Source organism: Rhinopithecus roxellana, chromosome 9, assembly GCF_007565055.1.
Source record: "Rhinopithecus roxellana isolate Shanxi Qingling chromosome 9, ASM756505v1, whole genome shotgun sequence".
In the NCBI taxonomy this organism is placed as follows: Eukaryota; Metazoa; Chordata; class Mammalia; order Primates; family Cercopithecidae; genus Rhinopithecus; species Rhinopithecus roxellana.
The window spans coordinates 16,222,642-16,243,988 of record NC_044557.1 but is presented as its reverse complement, the minus strand read 5'-3'; the positions used below and the strand labels follow the sequence as shown (position 1 = coordinate 16,243,988).

General features: G+C 41.7%; 1 protein-coding gene across 5 annotated transcripts in view; it reads left to right on the top strand.

Moving 5' to 3' along the window:
• Positions 1-21,347, top strand: part of SPIDR (scaffold protein involved in DNA repair) — a 471,127-nt gene that overhangs the window by 411,215 nt on the left and 38,565 nt on the right. For all 5 annotated transcript variants that reach the window (XM_030937328.1, XM_030937325.1, XM_030937329.1 and 2 more), the window contains one exon: positions 21,131-21,218. In XM_030937328.1, the coding sequence (XP_030793188.1) occupies positions 21,131-21,218 (88 nt within the window). The remainder of the gene's footprint in view (positions 1-21,130; positions 21,219-21,347) is intronic.

The following is a 21,347-nucleotide window of genomic DNA, read 5'->3' as shown; positions in this document are numbered from 1 at the left end:
CTTTCCCCACCCCCTCCAGTGCTGCCTGCGCCATGTGCCCGCCTGCCTCCATCCCCTCCATCCCCTCCACTGGTGGCCTGTGCCATGCGCTGGGCCACTGGTCTCTGAGTCTAATGGACCTATGATGGCTTCATCATCGTTACAACTGTTCCTTGTAGGGTGTCTACATGTGGACAGTCAGTGAAGCTGTGTCAGTTGCGTGCCCAGCCACCGTATTTCACACTTGCCTGCTGGTTGGTAGGGTCCCTCAGGGCAGGTGCTGTTTCTCATTTACCATTATATTGTCTGTAGATAGCAGAATTTCTGACACATGATAAGCAAATAATTTTTATTTGTGGGATGCACATTAGGTGTTTTCTTGGGTTAATCTTAGAACTTTTGTCAGCAAGATTTAAATGTGTATTTTCATAGTTCATAATTATTGGAGCTCAATTATAGCAGTAAGGGTGGCGACCCATTTGGTGCCAGGGTCTGTGTGCGGTGCAGGTGACAACCACACTAGCCATGTGCCTGTGGACACAGACCCTCGGTGTCCTCACTAATTTAGGGGAAAGTGAATATGGGCATGTGGTGAAAGCACTTTATCACGCGGATGGCAAGAGTGTGAGTGTTCATTATGAATTTTTCACAGAAAAAAAAGTTGTATGCATTGCACTTTCCCTTTTCCTTTTAGTCTTCACAAAAGTCAGTTACAGAGGAGGAGGCTCAGCGTCCACCCAGTCTTACAGAAGAGGGCCTGAGACAGAGGTGGGGTGACTGGCCCAGGGTCCACCAGCCAGCCCAGCTGTGACTGGGCAGGATGCTGGGGTCTTCAGTCTCCCACAGAGCCCATCACGTTCCATCCAGCGGAGTGAAACTGGGTTACACCAAAGTGCTGGAGAGGGAACCCTTAAGAATCATTCCACATGAGTTTACCGGGCTGGGTTATTTATTGGAGAATCATTTCAGAAGCTCCTTCAACAGGAAATACGTAGTGGTAGGAGCTCTCCTTGGGTAAGAAACTTCAATAGTAATTTACTTCCTTTGATTTTCCTTCTTCAAAAAGGCCACCCTTTTAAAAAGCCACACACTTCCCTTGGGGTTTGAGGTCCAGAATCTCTTTCTTAATTGCTATGCTTAGAAACCCTGCTTCAAAGGACATTTCTAAGAATTCTTTCATGATTTTGAAAAATAAAATTGTTCCTGGTGACTTCACCAGAGTGTCTGAAAGGAAAATAAAGTATCACTTAAGAGAGTGCTGGGCCGGGCACAGTGGCTCACACCTGTAATCCCAGCACTTTGGGAGGCCAAGAGGCAGATCACCTGAGGTCAGGAGTTTCTAGCCAGGCAGGCGTGCCATGTAGTGGCATGCACCCGTAATCCCAGCTACTCGGGAGGCTGAGGTAAGCGAATCCCTTGGACCGGGAGGTTGCAGTGAGCCGAGATCATGCCATTGCACTCCAGCCTGGGTGAAAGAGCAAAACTCCATCTTAAAAAAAAAGAGAGAGAGAGAATGTGAATCTTGAGACCAGGACTGCTCAGAGCAGCAGCAGTAGACACTTTCTACCTGAGCAGCATGCTGTTACTTCAAGCCCTTCATCAGTTTAGAAGTGTGTTTTGTGTTTTCCCTATAGTTTGTTTTCTTTCTGCCAAATGTTACATCCCACTAGGATTTTAAGTCAAAATTAAACTTTATTGTCCTTTAAGACTGGAGTTTTTTGGGCCAATATTTACCTATTGTGAAGTATCTCTTTGTAAACTCTTCTGCTAAAATAATGCATTCTAAGCATCCGGATTGCGATTTTTTTTTTAAACGTAGAGCATTTTAGAAGGTAAAGTAAGCTCTACAAAACATTTTCTTTGGCTTGGTTACATTTTAGGAAGATGAAGTCTGTTTTTCTGATTTTTGTTTAATCGCTTTATTTCTGAGTGCCTTTGTTGTTACTATAAACTGACAATCATTTTTACTAGTGAGTCTAATCAAAGATTAATAGAGATTGTGACTTATTTTTATTTTAAAGGAAATATATTTTTTAAATCTAAGGTCTTAGTCCCAAGTCACACATATCATTATTAGAATTTATAGGCCGGGCGCGGTGGCTCAAGCCTGTAATCCCAGCACTTTGGGAGGCCGAGACGGGCGGATCACGAGGTCAGGAGATCGAGACCATCCTGGCTAACACAGTGAAACCCCGTCTCTACTAAAAAATACAAAAAACTAGCCGGGCGAGGTGGCGGGCACCCGTAGTCCCAGCTACTCCGGAGGCTGAGGCAGGAGAATGGCGTAAACCTGGGAGGCAGAGCTTGCAGTGAGCTGAAACCCAGCCACTGCACTCCAGCCTGGGCGACAGAGCGAGACTCCGTCTCAAAAAAAAAAAAAAGAATTTATAACTCTCTAAGGCTTCAACTGTTTCTTTACTTCCTTATATATTTGGTTGCTTTACTTTGAACACATTAATTGATTCTTATACAAGGAGTCTTTATCTTAATAACTTAATCTGCTTAAAATAATTTTGATAATGTATATTTTGCACAAGAACAATGAGGAAAATCAGAAGTTGAAAAGTTGAATCTTTCATTTACAAAGACTTATTTTCTCATTAGAATAATAAAGGAGTGTGTAGAAATACAGTAAACTGAGCAATATTATACTTCTAAGCTTTAGTTTCTTCATTTTCATTAGCAGCTAAAGAGTCATGAATCTTCAGTGATTTAATTAAGGAGGGAAAAAAGGAGGAATTTATATGGTTAGGCCAGAAGAATATGGGATATAGCATCAATAATAAAATTGAAAGGGCTACAATTAAACCAAGCTGGTCGTTGTCCTGAAACATCACCCCAATGCAAACAGAAATAGAACTGGAAGTAAAGGAAGGAAACATTTTTAAGAGAAGACATGAAATGGGCCATAAAATAGGTTTTTATTACGTCCAAAGTGAACTAACTAAAAGGAGCATGCTACAACATGGATGGACCTCAAAAACATGATGCTAAGTCCAAAAAAAAAAACAGACACAAAAGGTCTCATGCCTTGTGACTCCCTTATTGTGAAATGTCCAGACCAGGCAAATCTATGGAGACAGCAGATGGGCTGCCAGGGCCTGAGAAGACAGGAAATGGGAGTGACTGCTAATGGGGATGGGGTCTACTTTGGGATATGGAAATATTCTGCAATTAAATAGAGGTAGTGTGTGCACAACATTCTGAATGTACTAAATACCACTAAATTACACACTTTAAAATGACTATTTTTATGAAGTTTTAATTTACTTTAGTTATTTTCTTACTATAATTTTATGTTATATTAATTTTACCTCAAGTTTAAAAAAGAAAAATGAACTGAATGTCTAGAAAGTGCTTATGCTGTTATGAAAATAACTACAGATATTTCATAAGTTCAGTTGGAAAAGAATAGTTTCTCAATGGAACTTCTGGGCATAATTCCACATATATCAAAAAGGTATAACATAAGGAATAGGGGCTCAAAAAGGAAATGCCAGTTATTATTAACCTTGGCCAGTAAGGCTATTTTGGGGAAATAAGAACATGGATTTGCTTATTAAAATGGGCACCCCTCTAAACCAGCCATCACTTTTGTCTTTCAGTGGAAGATCTCTTATCCTTAAGATAAGAATCCAGATTTTTATGTCTACTCTATGTAATCTACTTTCACTATCAATGGGAGTGAAAATCAAGAGTGATTAAAGCATGCAAAGGGAAGACAAGGGACTGTGATCAGGCTTGGAACACTCATCTGTTTGATCACAGGAAGGAGGATGAATGAGAACCACAAACCATCTGAGAGATTCTGTTTGAACTGTGTAGGCTAAGCATTAACCATTCCCAGCATTCCTGTCCTGAGTACCTACCCTTCTACTACTGAAGCTAAAACTATTTAAAACTTTTGGACTGTACTTACCACTACTCAACAGAAAGAAGTTCACATTATTGTCAATTAGATAAAAGTTCTACTTTGACTACAGTCTTCTTTATGTTGCTATGGCTTCACTTACTCATTTAACAAACAGCACCTTAGCATGGGCATGTGAAGTCATAGCTCCTGCCCTCAAGGCGTTTACACTCCAGAGAGCAGCAGGTTAATAACACTTTTGCTGGAGTGGGTGAACATCCCCTTCATCTGCTTTGGTCAGCAGGGGAGGAGCCCTTTCGCTAGGACTCATAGGTTCGAGTTTCTAGGCAGAGGCCCGTGGGAAAGCACTCAGAGTAAAATGACCTTACCCTCCACCCATAAACTTATTTCCCCAGTACAAGTTGAGCATCCCTTTTCTGAAGTGCTTAGGACTAGGAGTGTTTCAAATTTCCAATTTTTATGAATTTTGAAATAGGTGCATTATACTTACTGGTTGAGCATCCCTAATGGGAAAATATGAAATCCAAAGTACTCCAAAGAGCATTTCCTTTGAGTGTCACACCAGTGCCCAAAAAGTTTTGAATTTCAGATTAGGGATACTCAATTTGGTTAGACCATCTTTTAACCAAAAATAGGCTGCTGTTCAGGGCCAAGTGTTATTTTTGTATCCTCTATAGCAGTTAGCACAGTGTTCAGTAAAACCCAGTTTGGCCAGGCATAGTGACTCACACCTGTAATTCCAGCACTTTGGGTAGCTGAGGCAGGCGGATCACGAGGTCAGGAGATCGAGGCCATCCTGGGTAACACGATGAAACCCTGTCTATACTAAAAATACAAAAAATTAGCTGGGCATAGTGATGCGTGCCTATAGTCCCAGCTACTCGGGAGGCTGAGGTAGGAAGAATTACTTGAACCCAGGAAGCAGAGGTTGCAGTGAACCAAGATCACACCACTGCACGCCAGCCTGGGTGACAGAACAAGACTCCGTCTCAAAAAAAAAAAAAACCTGATTAATAAATGATGAAATCTGAACCTAACAAACTGTTAAACATTTTTCTTGGCTATAAAAACAAATTTTTTAGACGTGTTCTCAAAAGTGACTTTATTCTTCCTCCCTCACTCCACTACCTACTTCCACATGACCAAGGGACACAGTATAACCGAGTTAGCTCTGAATTATTTGACTGTGTGGGCCAGGCTTACTCAAGGGAACTTACTGGTTTTTAAAAAAAAAAAAAAAAACTTCTAGGAGCATCCTGATCACTGAGGGGAGACAGCTGTGATTCAGCACTGATTCACAGCTCTGGCTTTAGAATCCATATATCTTGGTTAATACATTGGTTCTTAAACTTGCTGGTTGATTGGTACTAATCCCATCCTTAGTTATCAACAAGGATAAATCTACTTCCGAAAGTTGTTAGGAGAATTTAATGAGATCACATTCATAGAAGTACCTTGTGCAGTGTAAACTAGCATGTAAGAAGTTGCTTTTCCCTTCTGCCTCAGACTTTTTCTTTCTGCTTAACTGAAAAAGTAGAAATCCAGCCAGCACTGACCCAAGACTTTGTTGTCTTGTTTTTACAAACAAAATGGGTGGAAGAAAGAAATCAGAAGTAATTTAGAAAAATGATACAGTTTGAAAGTATTCCATGTTTTTCCCAAGGAAGAATATAAATCATCCAGTTGGACATTGCTAGGCATTGTCAATAACCCAATAATGGGAAAGAATAGATAATGAAGCCAGTGGGATTTGTACAGAGAGATTTAGTTTAAAACGGGGATAAAAGAAACCAAATGGGCCATATGCACTGGCTCATGCCTATAATCCCAGCGCTTTGAGAGACCGAGGCAGGTGGATCACCTGAGGTCAAAGATTGAAGACCAGCCTGGCCAACATGGTGAAACCCCGTCTCTACTGAAAATACAAAAAATTAGCCGGGCTTGGTGGCAGGCACCTGTAATCCCAGCTACTTGGGAAAGTGAGGCAGGAGAATCGCTTGAACTCTGGAGGCAGAGGTTGCAGTGAGCCAAGATCTCACCATTGCACTCCAACCTGGGCAACAAGAGCAAAACTCTGTCTCAAAAAAAGAAACAAAACAAAACAAAAACAAATGGAAGGTCAGCTGATATGACAGCACTTATCCCTCCAGGTTAGTAATTTAACTAGTTAACTTACCTTGTAGCACAGTAAGTCTAGAATTCAGTAAATGGGCAGGGTTTTGTTTTATTCTTTTTTTAATCATTTCTTCTCTTAAAAATATTTCCCCCACCCTTCCCCTCACTGGCCTTCCTACCACAGAAATCATAATCATCTACCAGTAGGAGGTCAGTGATTTTATTTTCTTTATTTTTTTGAGACAGAGTCTCACTTTGTTGCCCAGGCTGGAGTGCAGTGATGGAGGCCAGTGGTTTTAAGACTTTCGGTTTTTGTTTTTTTGTTGTTTTGTTTTGTTTTGTTTTTTTATCTCTGCTCACTGCAACCTCCACCTCCCGGGTTCAAGCGATTCTCCTGCCTCAGCCTCCGGAATATCTGGGACTACAGGTGCGCACCACCACGCTCAGCTAATTTTTGTATTTTTATTAGAAACGGGGTTTCACCATGTTGGCCAGTATGGTCTTGATCTCTTGACCTCGTGATCTGCCAACTTCAGCCTCCCAAAGTGCTGGGATAACAGGTGTGAGCCACCACACCTGGCCCTGTTTTTCTTTTCTTTTTTTTTTTTTGAGACGGAATCTCGCTCTGTCGCCCAGGCTGGAGTGCAGTGGCCGGATCTCAGCTCACTGCAAGCTCCGCCTCCCGGGTTTAAGCCATTCTCCTGCCTCAGCCTCCCGAGTAGCTGGGGCTACAGGCGCCCGCCACCTTGCCCGGCTAGTTTTTTGTATTTTTTAGTAGAGACAGGGTTTCACCGTGTTAGCCAGGAGGGTCTTGATCTCCCGACCTAGTGATCCGCCTGTCTCGGCCTCCCAAAGTGCTGGGATTACAGGCTTGAGCCACCGCGCCTGGCCTGTTTTTCTTTAATATAAATGTGTTCAGGCACGATGGCTCATACCTGTAATCCTAGCACTTTGGGAGACCAAGGCAAGAGGATCACTTGGGCACAGGAGTTCAAGGCCAGCCTAGGTAACATCTCGAGACCTGTCTATACACAAGGAAAGGGAGGGAGGGAAGGAAGGGAGGAGGAGAGAAGAAGGGAAGGGGAAGGAGAAGCTTACAAAACAAAGTATGTGAAGTTGTTTGTTCTGGAAGGTGGATGAGTTGGGCCACCATGGCTCCCCACCCAGCTCCTTAGGAGTCCAGCAGCATAGTCTGAAAGCATCTGTTGTGGATTAATTGCTCATAAAAACATTTCACATATTCCATAGTTGTCGTTCTTTCTTCCTCTCGGGTTAATAGCTTGCGGCAGTAGTTGCTATCATGGGGACACTGGGTAGCAGTATGATTCAGAAGCAGAATAGAAATGTTCCTGTTAATCTCAAATAAAAACTCCAAATACTTACTTTAAATATGCTATTATTAGCTGAATTCTCAAAATTGGAAAATCTTACAGATTTGAATTTTGGAAAAAACACTTAAATCTTTATAATTTACCAAGAAAATCTCTCTGTTAATATGGGATGCTGAAAGTGGAAAGAAAAGAAAGCTTGAGTTTTGCTAGAGTCACTCTATTTTTTTTGTTTTACCTTCAAACTAGGTAATAAATTAGATCATGGTATTTATTTTTTAGATAAGACCCTGAAGTTCACTGACATTAAGTAATTTGGATCCCTGTATGTGAGCTGGGTCTCAAGACAGGTCCGCCAAATTCCAAAGTCTGATTTTCGGTACTACAGCTGACATTTAATTACTTCCAGTTTTAGGAGAATTCATTTCTATAAATTTCTTGTTTGTTTTATAGTTATAACCCCTGGCCCTCAAAACAAAAATCTGATTATTTCTTGTCAGTGATGTTGATATTAATTTAGATTCTTGGTATTTTCCACTGTTTTTGTTAAACAACAGCAATAAACTATACTAGGATTGTCTTGAGTAACCAGGAAGAGTATTAAATTCATAGTAAATAATTACACTGTCTGCTTTTGGTTTAGTTAGTGTTCTTTTTTTTGCCGTTTACTTAGATACTTATTAACAAAAATTATCAGCTGTTAAAAAAGGTTAGTGCAAAAGTAATTGCGGTTTTTGCCATTACTTTTAATATCATTACTTTTAGTTTTCATTACTGTTAAATGAAAGCAAGATAATTTACTTCTCTTTCTCAAGACACCAACAACGGGGTGGGTTGTGATGAAGCCGTTGAATCTGGACCATACATTTGTAAAAGGCCTCAGATTAGGACTTTGAATATGATCCGTAAATGCAATAGTAATATAGCCACTGCTTTTGTTGTTTGTTGTTGTTCACATAACTAACATAAATTATAACAACAATTTAATAATCTCTCTTTTATCTTTTACCCACTGGATATTTACCACAGTAAGTAATCTTTCACATCTTTCTCCATGAATGTAGACGTATCTATAAACAAAAAGATACGGTTTGCCTTTTTCACTTAATTTCATCAGGATGCCCCTCGTTTGATAGATACTCAGGTTGTTTCTGGTTTTAACACTTCAAAGCAGTGCTGCAACACACTTCCTTGTGTATCTCTGTCTGTATCTCCTTTATTTATTGAGCTTATATTTTAACCTTCTTTACTGTGAAATATAACAAGCATATGAAAGATGGCATAATTGTAGATTGTAACAAATAATAAGTGAATAAATAAAGCTCACTCACAAACCCACCACTGTAATTCAATAAACATGGCGGGTATCCAAAAGCCACCTGCTGCCCCCACCCCAATCCTAAATATCTTCACACTTCTGAAATTTCTTCCATGTGTTTCTTTGCAGTTATACTACTTTTTATACATCTTCAAAAAATATATTTAGGTTGGGCACGGTGGCTCACGCCTGTAATTCCAGCACTTCAGGAGGCCAAGACAGGAGGATCACTTGAGGCCAGGAGTTCGAGACCAGCCTGGGCATCATAGGCCTTATCTCTATAAAAAATAAAAAACTACTCTAGGGAAAACAGAAGAACCCTCCTGATTCTCTGCTTTGTACCCACAAACATTTTTTTTAAAAAGAATTCATTCTAAACAAATAAAAATAAAAAATAAAAAACTAGCCGAGTTTGATGGTGCACACTTGTAGTCCTAGCTACTTGGGAGGCTGAGGTGGGAGAATCACTGAGTGACAGATTAAGACCTGGCTATCAAAAAAAAAAAAAGTATGTATGTGTGCGCGTATAGGTTTACCTGTTTTTGAACTTTATGGAAACAGCATCATGCTTGCACATTCTTTGTGTTTTGCTTTTTTTGCTCACTAGAGATGCCACGGCCCCAGATGCACACAAAAGGACCCTGGTGTGGGGGCCCCTTACAGAGGAGGACTGGAGACAACATAGTGTTAAACCAATAAACCTTGTAACATTCATCTGTCTATTGCAGGTAGCTCCGGTTTATTCATTTTCATTCCATTTTATGCATTTACCACAATCTCTTTCTTCATGCAGTTGTTCTAGGCATTTCCGGTCACTGCTGGCAGGGTCAGGAGTCCCTGCTGTGTATCCCCTAGGGCACAGGTGTGCACGTCGTGGGGGTGGGGTGTTCCTAACCTTCAATGGATAATGCTAAACTGTCTTCCAGAAGCGGAATTCAGCCTCCATTCTTGTTAGCATAGTAGAGCTCCTGCTCCATTATTTGGTACACTTAGGTGTCCTCGTTATCTTTTTTCCCAACTGCATTTTGTTCAGCCTGGTAGGTCTGTAGTGGAATTCACTGTGGTTTAAATTCCAGCTCCTGATTACTGCTGAGGCTGAGAGCCTTTTGCTGTGTATTGCTATTTGTGTTTCCACTTTGATGAAGTGCTGTTCAAGTCTTTTGTTTATTTTTCTTTGGGGGTTTTGAGCTTTATATATTTTGAGTAGTAGTCCTTCATTGGTTGTATATAATTTATGTGTTGTATGTAGGTGGCTTGTCCTTTTATCAGCAGAAGTACCGATTTTTGAAGGGGCAGCAGATAGCATTCCCAAAGTGGGACTGCCTGAACAGAGTATGTAACTGGACTTGTTTTCATGACCCACAGGCAGGGCCCCAGGAGGCATTAAGTGTCTTTGAAATGGCTTCTGGACCCATAGCTCTCCCGGGTTGGTTGGGTTACCTTTAACCAGAACACTCCCAGCAGAGGCTATGGGTCTGTGTCTCCTTCAGGTAAAATGAGATTAACTTGAGCACCAAGGGAAACAGTGAAGTGTAAAAGTCAAGAGCTACCATTTATCGTAGGCCAGTTAGGCCTGTTTTGTATGATCTTCAACATAAGTCTCAGAAGCAGATATTATTTTACCCACTTCACAGATGAGGAGCTTAAAGCTCATCAGGAATAAAGATTTTACCCTGTGCCATACAACTGGAAAGTAGGAAAGTCGGGTTAAAGCTCACTTTCACATGGCTCCCAAGCAAATTCTGCATCCATTCTGGCAACTTGAAGCATAGTGTAGCTTCATGGTATTGGGCACCTTGCTGGGGAGGCATCGGAACAGAGTCCACACCAGATGTCTGACTGTGACATAAGCCACAGTCCCTTCCCCTCCGCAACTCTCTGTGACTGGGGGTGGCGTGGGAGCTCTGATGAAGCACACTCCAATGCCGGCCGTGGCACACTGCAGGCTGCTTACTGATTAGGTTGAAGCCTGGTTGCTCCATAAAGGATATTTTGTTGTTTTCCTCTTCATTATTTGGCACGTCAATGTAAATTATTTTAATAGGACTCACAGTTTCAGTCTTTGAAGCATTACGAGGGGAAGCTACATGATGTGTGAATTTAAGATAATAGGATGAATTGTAAGGAGACAAGGGTTTTTGTTAAGTATCAGAGCACACTTGTAATATTTGGTTAAAAAAAAAACTTACGTGTCTATAAGAGATATGGGTTGACAGATTTTGTGTGGAAGTGTGGGTTTTTCCACCTCCACGCTGGTGAGCATGTGGATCATGTGAGGCTTTTGGAATAATACCACCAGGACAGAAGAGAGAACTATTTGCAGAGTTGCAGATAGCAACATGTTTCAGGAGCTCTTCATTTCCTGTGAAGTTGAGTGTGTGTGTGTGTGTGTGTGTGTGTGTGTGTGTAATTTCCTGATGAAGTAGAAGTGTGTAAAGAACATTGTTTTTACAAAGTTTCTAAATTATACTACTTAATAATTTTATGTTCCCAATCTTGAGTCAAGAGTTGATTGGGAGGAATTTTTTTCTTTATATGTATTATTAGTTTTATATTACATATATATATAACATATATATATTATTTTTAATGCCCTGTCTTTAACAAAAGACATTTTTAAATATAACTAGCAGGCTGGGCACGGTGGCTCACGCCTGGAATCCCAGCACTTTGGGAGACTGAGACGGGCACATCACTTGAGGCCAAAAGTTCAAGACCAGCCTTGCCAACATGGAGAAACTCCATCTCTACTAAAAATACAAAAATTAGCCAGGCATGGTGGCACATGCCTGTAGTTGCAGCTACTTTGGACGCTGAGGCAGGACAATCACTTGAACCTAGGAGGCGGAGGTTGCAGTGAGCCAAGATCGCACCATTGCACTCCAGCCTGGGTGACAAGACGAGATTCTGTCTCAAAAAATAAAAAAAACTAGCAGATGTCCTGTAAAATGTGAGACATTCCAGAGTTACAAAGTTATCTTATATAATTATATAAATTTAAGCAGAGATTCAAAGGAATCATGCAAAGGGCTTAATTTCAGATGTGTGTTTTAATTTCCTTCTTTCGGTTTCTCCAGCTAGCTACAATCTGAAAAATATCTTGCTGGCCGGGTGCAGTGGCTCATGCCTGTAATCCCAGCACTTTTGGAGGCCGAGGAGAGCAGATTGCTTGAGGTCAGGAGTTTGAATCCATCCTGAGCAACATGGCAAAACCCCATCTCTACTAAAAATACAAAAATTAGCCCTTTGTGGTAGTGCACTCCTGTAATCCCAGCTACTAGGAGCCCGAGACACAAGAATCACTTAAACCTGGGAGGCGCACCACTGCACTGCAGCCTGGGCAACAGAGCAAGACTCCATCTCAATAAAAGAAAAGAAAAGAAAGAGAGAGGGGGGGGAGGGAGGGAGGGAGAGAGAGAAGGAAAGAAAGAAAAAAAAAGAAAAAGAAAAATTATCTTTCTGAAATTCAGTGAACTTGCTTTGGAAATGTTTCTAAGTTCCCACATCTATACGGTATTCATAGGATATTCTTAGCAGAGATATATCTCTGGAGTCAGAATGCCTGATCAGATTCCCTTCCTGGCTGTCCCACCACGGTGATTGAAGGGCTGCTCCAGGACACACCAGAAGTATTACTGAAATACTGCCTTATAGTGTGCATTTTACTGTTCCACAATATCTTATGTCATAGAAGAGGGTTTAAGTATGAAATTCACGTGGCCACAGTTTTGTATAGATGTGGAAACCCAAGGAAATATTTTTCTTTGTATTCTAAGCCATGTTCTCCTGTGCTGCCACAAACCCTGGGCCCAGCACAGGTACTGTCTCTGTCCTCTGAAGAGCCACAGTGCAGGGCTGTCTTGTCTGGTGCTCAAGACCCGCTCCTGTGGCTTAGCAGGGCCAACAGGCACACCAGGGGTTACATGGAACTAATGTTCCACTAGCTTGACTTAGGAAAAGGAAGTGCAGCCACTCCAAAAGTAGAGTGCTGAAGCCACTGGGTTCACTCCCAGCCCTGTGCTGCTCCTGGACTCTGTGTCAGCTTTCCAGTGAAGATAACAGGACTACTCTTTTATTGCAGAAGTCCCCAGCTTTTCATTTCCTGAAAACTTTGAGATTAGTTTGAGTGGGGGCTTTAAGGAAAGAGAAGAAAGATAATATTTGTAGCAAAATCATTAAGCAGAGGTGAAGAAAGTATAGCAATGGATGTATTTCAGGTTAGGTTTAGTGGTCTCCTGATTAGAGGCCCCTGTCTTAAGTTAATAACACTTTTTAAATAACAGCTTGACTGAGACATAATTTACATATCCTAAAATTTACCCTTTTTAAAATGTACGATTCATTGGTTTTTATTTTACTCACAAAGTTGTGCAACCAGCACCCTAATTCTGGCACATTTTCATCACCTCAGACAGAAACCTAGTACCTTCAATAGGAGCTCTGCACTTCCCCTCCCCTGGCAGCCACTCCTCTACTTTCCATCTCTGTGGATTTGCCTGTTCTGGACGTTTTCTGTCAGTGGAACCATACAGATGTGACCTTTGGTGTCTGGTGTCTTTCACTTTAGCAGAATGTTTTTAAGGTCCATCCATGATGTAACGTGTATCAGAATTTCCTTTTTTTTTTTCTTTGAGACCGAGTTTCTCGCTTGTTGCCCAGGCTGGAGTGCAATGGTGCCATCTCGGCTCACTGCGACCTCTACCTCCTGGGTTCAAGCGATTTTCCTGCCTCAGCCTCCAGAGTAGTTGGGATTACAGGTGCACACCACCACGTCCAGCTAATTCGAACTCCTGACCTCTAGTGACCCACCTGCCTCATCCTCCCAAAGCGCTGGGATTATAGGTGTGAGCCACCGCACCCGGCCAGAATTTCATTCTTTTTCTGGTTGAATATTTCATGACATAGATACATCGAATTTATCCATTCAACAGTTGATGGACATTTGGGTTGTTTCTGCTTTCTGGGTATCTTGATTAATCCTGCCGCGAACATTCATATGCAAGTTTCTGTGTGGATGTAAGTTCCAGTTCTCTTGGATAGACAGCAAGGAGATGAATGGCTGGATTGCTGCCACACAGTTTTCCAGAGTGATGGCCTCATTTTAACATCCCACCAGCCTAATGGTACATTTTAATCACTGCAAATCTAATCTTGTTAGAGTCTCAAGGTTTCGATGGCTCCTGCCAGTTTGTTCATGATCTCTTGAGCTATTTGTTGCTGTCTGCCTAACAGAACAAACCTTGTTGGAGGAAATCCATTTCAGTATCGAGGCAAAAGTTTAATTCACTCAGGGTTGTTTTTTGTGTATATAAGGGTGACATAAAAGGAGATAAGCTGTCTTCTGGAAGGCATTATTTTTACTTCTTAATTATATACCTAAACTGTATCTCCAACTAGCCTAGAGTTTAATATTAAATGAATGAAATGAACAAGGGAATTTAGGTTAAAGAAATTTATCAGAAGCCATGGGTTTCTTACAGAAGAAATCAGGGCTCATGAAAAGTTCTCAGACTGAAGCATTGAAGGACACTTGTGATATGTGGCAGGTGCTGGCATTGCTGAAATGCCATGTGTCCTCACTGTGCAGTACTGGCTGGTGGGATTGAAGAGTCTTGCCGGCCCTGCTAGCTAGCGTGCCAGATTCATGGCCTCATGCCATGCCAGTGTTATGCACCTCCCAGGAACCAGACTCATCTAGGCACTGGGATTCCACAGAGAACAGATACACAGAGCCTGCCCTCAGGAGGTTCACATTCTCGTGAGGACACAAAACAGGCAGCACTAACTAAACTAGAGGATCTTGGAGGTGACCAGCCCCGGAACAGAGGGTGAGGTGGGGCAGAGGCACCTCGGAGTGGCATCAGGGGTGACTTCTCTGCCTCTTCTCACCTATGCCCTTGTACAAAACCCAACAGTGATTGTTACAGGAATTGCCTCTTCAAGACTGCTCGGCCTTTGCTGTTCTCTTTGGCACCGATGTGACATTCATGTAGTGGGAGCCACAGCAGTGCCAAGAGCCCTTCTCAGAGGTGGACCTACAGGGTGGGAGTGTGGGAGGCTGGCCCTAGCCCCAGGAGCCACATGAAGAGCTCCTTTCCGGTCCAGAGAGACTTCCTCAGAGTCTCCATAGGTCTTTCTCAACACTGCAGGTTGGCCTGCTCCTAAAACTACTATTTTTATGTTGAGCGTGGAGCCACAGGAAAGAATGGAGTTATAGGAAGTGTTACATTCTTTATAAATAACGCAGGTGCATTGACCTAATTTTACAATGAATGGGAAGTTACCTTTGCAACTCAAAATAGGACTCCTATCTAAGTTTATTGGACACTATTAATAATGATTCATCAGCAAATAGGAAATTGTTTCTTAGACTGCATTGAGATTATATCTTAAAATACAGCCTACCAGATATGTCTGAAGTCTGTTGTCTGTGGCATGTAGAGACCCTGCTGTGTCGGGGAAGATGTGTAGTGTGTGGCCAGCATTGGGGAGGAAAGGGAGACAGTCAGAGAGGGGAGACAATCTAAAGAACAGGAGCATGTAAAAGACAAGCGGGGAGGAAAGAAACAAATAAAAATGAATGAGGGCTGGCCAGTCATGATGGCTCACACCTATAATCCTAGCACTTTGGGAGGCCAAGGCAGGAGGATCACTTGAGGCCAAACATTTGAGACCAGTCTGAGAAACATAGTGAAACCCCATCTGTACGAAAAATTTAAAAAATTAGCTAGGAATAGTGGTACACACCTGTAGTCCTAGCTACTTGGGAGGCTAAGGCTAGAGGATTGCTTGAGCCCAGGAGGTCACACCACTGCACTCCAGCCTGGGTGACAGAGCAAGACTCTATCTCCAAAAAATATATGTATTTGGGGTGTGTGTGTGTGTGTGTGTGTGTGTGTGTGTGTGTGTGTAATATAAAAAAGTAATGAGGGCCCAAAGAGGTTTTTTTAAAAAAATATGTTACTCAGTGTTTACCTTATTAGAAATTAAAACTGAAAAAGATTTAACACATTGATTTACCTAAAAGCATCTATAATCAACCCATTATATGATGACCTAAATAACATTTTTTATGAAAAATATTTCCTAAAACACAAAAACAAATATTTAGCGATGAGAGTTGCATTGCCCTGTATTTTGCAGGTCTCGTCACTGGTTGAACAGGAGATGATGGATTATCATCTGTGCTCTGCCTTCAATCTGTTGTAATATCACACATCATGGGCCTCTAGAAAATACCACTGTACACTCATGAGAGAATGGAAGTGAGAAAGAAAAATAAAGGCTTGGCAGAAAACAGTTTTGGCCTTGTAGGCTGCCTGAAAGGCTCTCGGAACCTCCAGCGACCCCCAGACCCCACTTTAAGAATGACTGGTCTAAAGTATTCCACTATCCAAATGAACTCTCTTGGAGAGGTATGAGTTCTATAACAGTGACAGGTACAGAGAAATTAGCAGCAACATGACAAATTTTAAGAACATTTTATACCCAAAATACTTGCTTGGTTAAAAAAAAAAGATTCCAAGCTCTGTGAGGATGAGTCCATCATGGGCCAGGTGCTTCCTTGTTATCTTTCCGTTTTCTGTTGTCCACAGCACCATTGTGGCTTAAATCTCCTAAAGCAAATTCCACTCTATCCACACCCAAAATAAAGTGGTTCAGGCAGTTTTAAATTGCCCTGTGAAGATTTGAGAGTTAGCTGGATGAGACAGTATCAGATGGAAAAAATAACCCCTGAAATAACTTAGAGAATAGGTAAGCAAATTGATAATATCAGCTAATGTTCCGGTGCGCAAACAAGATTTTCCATATTTACTTTCTTCTGGTGGACTGAAGTATGGAAATCTTGGTTACCTTTACTTTGGATGGTTGGTTTTCCAAATGACATTTGTCATCTACCAGTCAAGATAATTAATACCAGCTATAATGAGGCCAGAGGAAGTAGATCATTTGCCACACCAAAATATCCATAAAATGTGTGTAGAAATATGTAAATTTAGCATTGTTTCCATGGCAGTGAGGCGAGAACTCTGCTTCCTTCCTCTGTTGTGTATTTCTTAGACTTCTCTTGGGCGTGGTGCCACTCCCACTCTCTTCTTGGTCTGCAGACGATTTCCATTGCCCCAGGACTTGCCCCATCCTCACTTCTGAGCTCATGCGTGATACTGGGGCTGCCTTTTTAGGAATTCAGGAAATGGAGGTACCCAGTTAAAGTTATCTGCACCTGTGTAGCTTACTCATTTCCATGCACCTTTCTTGTCGCAGGATGGGAAACCTTGGCTCTAGTTTACTCAGGAGAAACATCTGTCCTTTGACATCACTTCTGACTCTTGAACTGAATTTGTAAATTTTTTCTAAAGATGGTCTCAAGTTGGTTCTCTTCCTTTGTGGTTTGTTTTCTACTTAGATTTTGACAGCTTCCAAAATATGTTAACAACAACAGAATTCAGGCAAGAAAATTGATTTTTTTTTTTATTCTAAGAAATAAGTTAACTTTGCTTCATGTAAATATCTCCATCTGTTTATTCCTAATCCTTTATAATGTTTAGAGTATTTTTTTCTCTCTCAAGGATCTGGTAATTACTAAAACAACAAATTTGAAAATGTTTTTAAAACTAAAGTTAGTGGCTGTTTGTAAATTTTTCATTACAAATAGATAGGAAATATTCAGGTGCAATTCTGTTTTGCACCAGAGAGCACTTTGTAACACAAGAAGTCTTCAGTCAGGCAAACTCACCTGTCATCCTGCAGAAGGCACTGATCGCAGATGGCTGACTGTTTCTAGCGCCCCATGCTGCCATGCTCGCATAGAAAGGTGTCTGCTTCACCACCCACACCTAACACTGGAGACTTTGGAACCGTCTTTCCTCCTCAAACAGAGGCACATGTGAGCGAGGGACAGCAGCAGCACTAGGAATTAGAGAATCACAGAATCCTACAAGGGAGGAAGATGAAGCTGAGGGAGATTTTGAATTTCCACTGTAGAAGGTGGACAGTATCCTCTCTATCCAAGTCTGTGGCCAGCATTCTTCTGAGCAAATGCATATCACCCGCAGTGTCATGGGGTTGGAGTGTGCAGGCTCAGCCCTGGAGGACGTGAGTTGGCAGGACCCCCTTCTGCGTGCCGGTCATCTCCAGTACAGCTGAGTCTCAGCCTCTCCATGGGGCCCTCATGAGATGTAAATGATGTGGTGCCCCCATCCTTACTCTGTCTCTCTTGAGGGGTGTCTCCAAGGGCTTTTTTATAAGTGAGAACATGTTCTTAGAAAGTGCCTGTTACACTTCAGTGACTAGTCACATGTCAGGGTGGCCTTGCTTTAAAGAATGTGGAAGACTCGAAAACAGTCTTAGGGTTGGCCTCCGTGAGCCATGATTGTGCCACTCCAGCCTGGATTACAGAGCAAGAGACCCTGTTAAAAAAGAAAAAAAAAAACACTTAGTATTTATTTTTCTGTTAAATATAATTTTCATTATGGTAAAATAACGTACTATAAAATTTACAATTTCAACCATTTTAAGTATAACTTGGTAGATATAATTTTAACATGTGTATAGATCTTGATATCTTTCCACTTAAAAAGTACACTGGTTATTATAATAAAAACATAGCGCTGAAAGTCTTTCAGGTTCCTGAGCGTGACTTTAGGAAAGCTCTTATTGGGTCCCGCCAGGCCTCCTACCTCCCTCCTCCCGCCTCCAGGAGCAGCTGCGTGTTCTACAGCCTGTGCATGCAGATGGGTCTGCCGCAGCCCCCAAGTGAGTGCACAGAGGAGGCTCCCAGGCTGTCCCCGTTCCCTGCCTGTGCCATGTGCCATGGCTGTCACCTTCCTTCGCATGTTCTGCACCACTCCCCAGCCCTCTTCTTGCTGCTCTTCAAGTACAGCTGATTTGTAGAGGTCAGATGAACTGTGACTGAGTGTGATGGGAAACATGGCTCTCCCTTCAGTAATGGGTAGCTGAGTTGACCTCCACCCATGCTCTCTGGGAGTCTTGTGGGAGCTGCCGGGAGAGCTGCTGACCGCTGCAGAGCCTGCCAAACTGGGGACCTGGTGGGTAGGACAGCTGGCCCTGCTTCTCTCCTTGTCTGCTCGACAAACTTTTGTTGTCACAGATTAATGACCAAAATTTGTCTACAGACTCATTTTATCCAATCTATAAATTAAGGTATACCCCAAGAAATTTATTCCAACATAATGATGTTATCAAATCATAAGCATAATGAATTAATCTGTATGTCCCCTTTTTCTCTAATTAAACATTTACTTTACATTTTAAACTTTTTAAATAAAAATGTTTATTAATTTTTGAAAAGACAGACTTATGGTAGCCACTCCCCTGTCAGACTGTTTGTTTCTTAAACATATTTTTAAAGGATCACTTTTTTAAAAGAATGTTTCCTGTGTAACCAAATGAATAGTAAAGAATGAATTGCAGTGGGAGGAACAATACACTTTTTAACTGTGCCAAAAGTGAGTTTCTGCACCAAGTCTATGCCCAACAGAAGCGGGAGTCACTTGAATGTGTTAGCTGGCCCCAGACAACTCTGCTTCACAAGGCAACAGTGGCCATCCAAACCATTATCTATTTTAAAAATAGTTTTTAAAAACAGTGGAGAAGCTGATTTTTTATGAGACTAAGCATTTTATTTAACTCATAGCCATTCTTCAGCTAAGCATCGTGCATTAAATATAAATGTATAATATATCTAAACTTTTTTAATTAGCTGGTACCATCCTCTAAATAAAAGTCATTAAATTCAAATAGAACTTTCCTATGGCTGTGTGCTTCTCGAACAGCATTTCTCAAAGAGAATTCCAAGGGAACACTAGTTTCTCAGGACATTGTTAGTGATTACACCAAAAAGGGTTTCATGGTTATAAATGGGAGAAGCTTTAGTTTAGAACAGTATGCCACAGGTGCCTTTTACACGAGGCTCTCCAGGCACTCTGCCATGTCCAGTCCCACTGTAGTGTGTGAGGGTCCTGCCAGCCACAGATACACCACACAGCAACAGGCAGGGAGTTCTGTTCTCATGGGTTACACTTCACAGAACACTTCTTGGGAAACTCCAAAATTTTAGGAAAATTGATAAGCACTCTTTCACTATCTGGAAAGGGTTGTTTATTTTTCTATACTGTATAAAGACCTTTTTTTACACTCATCTTTTATCATACCCTAATTTTACTCGGTTTCTTCACAGAGTAACACTAGGATTAAAATTCTGTCTTAAACTGGGCAGATTTTTGAGCAAAAAAACATAAAAGTTTATGGCTTTAGCAATGACAATACTGGTAACTATAGTAATATCAAGTGGCTAATGTGTTGGATACTCACTCTGAGTATAGAAACCCTAGTAGGTGCTGCACATATGTTCTTTACTTCCTTTACTCCTTGCAATAATGCCAGCAGCAACCCCCAGTTTCCCAGAAGGGCTGATGTAAGATCCAAGCATTTTCTCAAGGTCTCACAGTGTATGAAAGGCAGAGCTTAAGCAAGTCAAGTTTCTTGACTCCAGGGGCCCTGCTGTTTCCCATCTCTGTTAACAAGGGGCTCAGGTAAAGGTTAGAGCCAGGTCTCGGAAGTGCAGTCAGATCTAAGGTGAGAACCATATAACTGAAATCATAACAGTGTTGTCCTTTTGTGTCCTTCTATATATTTTACTTCAGATAACTTTTCTTTTTTGTGTGTGTGATGGAATTTGGCTCTTGTTGCCCAGCTGTAGTGCAATGACGTGATCTCGGCTCACTGCAACCTCCACCTACCAGGTTCAAGAGATTCTCCTGCCTCAGCCTCCCGAGTAGCTGGGATTACAGGCATCTGCCACCATGCCTGGCTAATTTTTGTATTTTTAGTAGAGACAGGGTTTCACCATGTTGGCCAGGCTGGTCCCGAACTGCTGACCTCAGGTGAGCCATCCGCCTCAGCCTCCCAAAGTGCTGGGATATAGGCATGAGCCACCACACCCAACTCAGATAACTTTTCTTACATGTAATACATATCTGTTTGGGGAAAATATACAAAATACCCAATCCAAGGGAAGAAAGTAAATATCACCTCCAAACTCTACTCAGATAACCACTAAAAACATTCTTATAGGCTTCAGTCTTTTCCTTTGGCTTAATATATATATAGATGCATGCATAGATACACATACACACACACACACACACAGAGTGAGAGAGTTAATTTGTTGCCTGCTTTTTTCTTAGCAGGGTATCACAAACGTGTTTCCATGTCCATAAATATTTTCTTTGTAACCATTTCAGTGACTGTATAATATTTCACTGTGTGGATGGATCCTAATTTAGTGAACAAGTTCCTGTTGTGCAGTTGGTTTCCCACAGTGTCTGTCCATCTGTCTGTGTGCCTTCTTTCTTCTCCATCTGAATTGCCACACATCTCGAATTGTAGTTCCATGGCCTTAGGCATTAGAGGCTGTTAAGCATTCTACTAGCTCACTGGCCTAGTACTCAGTAAGGGATGTCTGATGATGAATACTGTTAACTTTCCTTGTTCCAGGACAGCAGGGATTTTTAGTTTGATTGACACCCTATGGCCCCCAGCGATACCTCTGAAAACACCTGGCCGTGACCAGCCCTGTGAAGAGGTAAGCCTGGCACTGGAAAAACTTCCCCAGTTCCGGACTACTCCATGCCAGATGCCAAGCCAGGCATCATCACTGCCACCCACATGGTCTATGTCCCCCACTCCAGTGGCAACAAGGAGCCCCTATGCA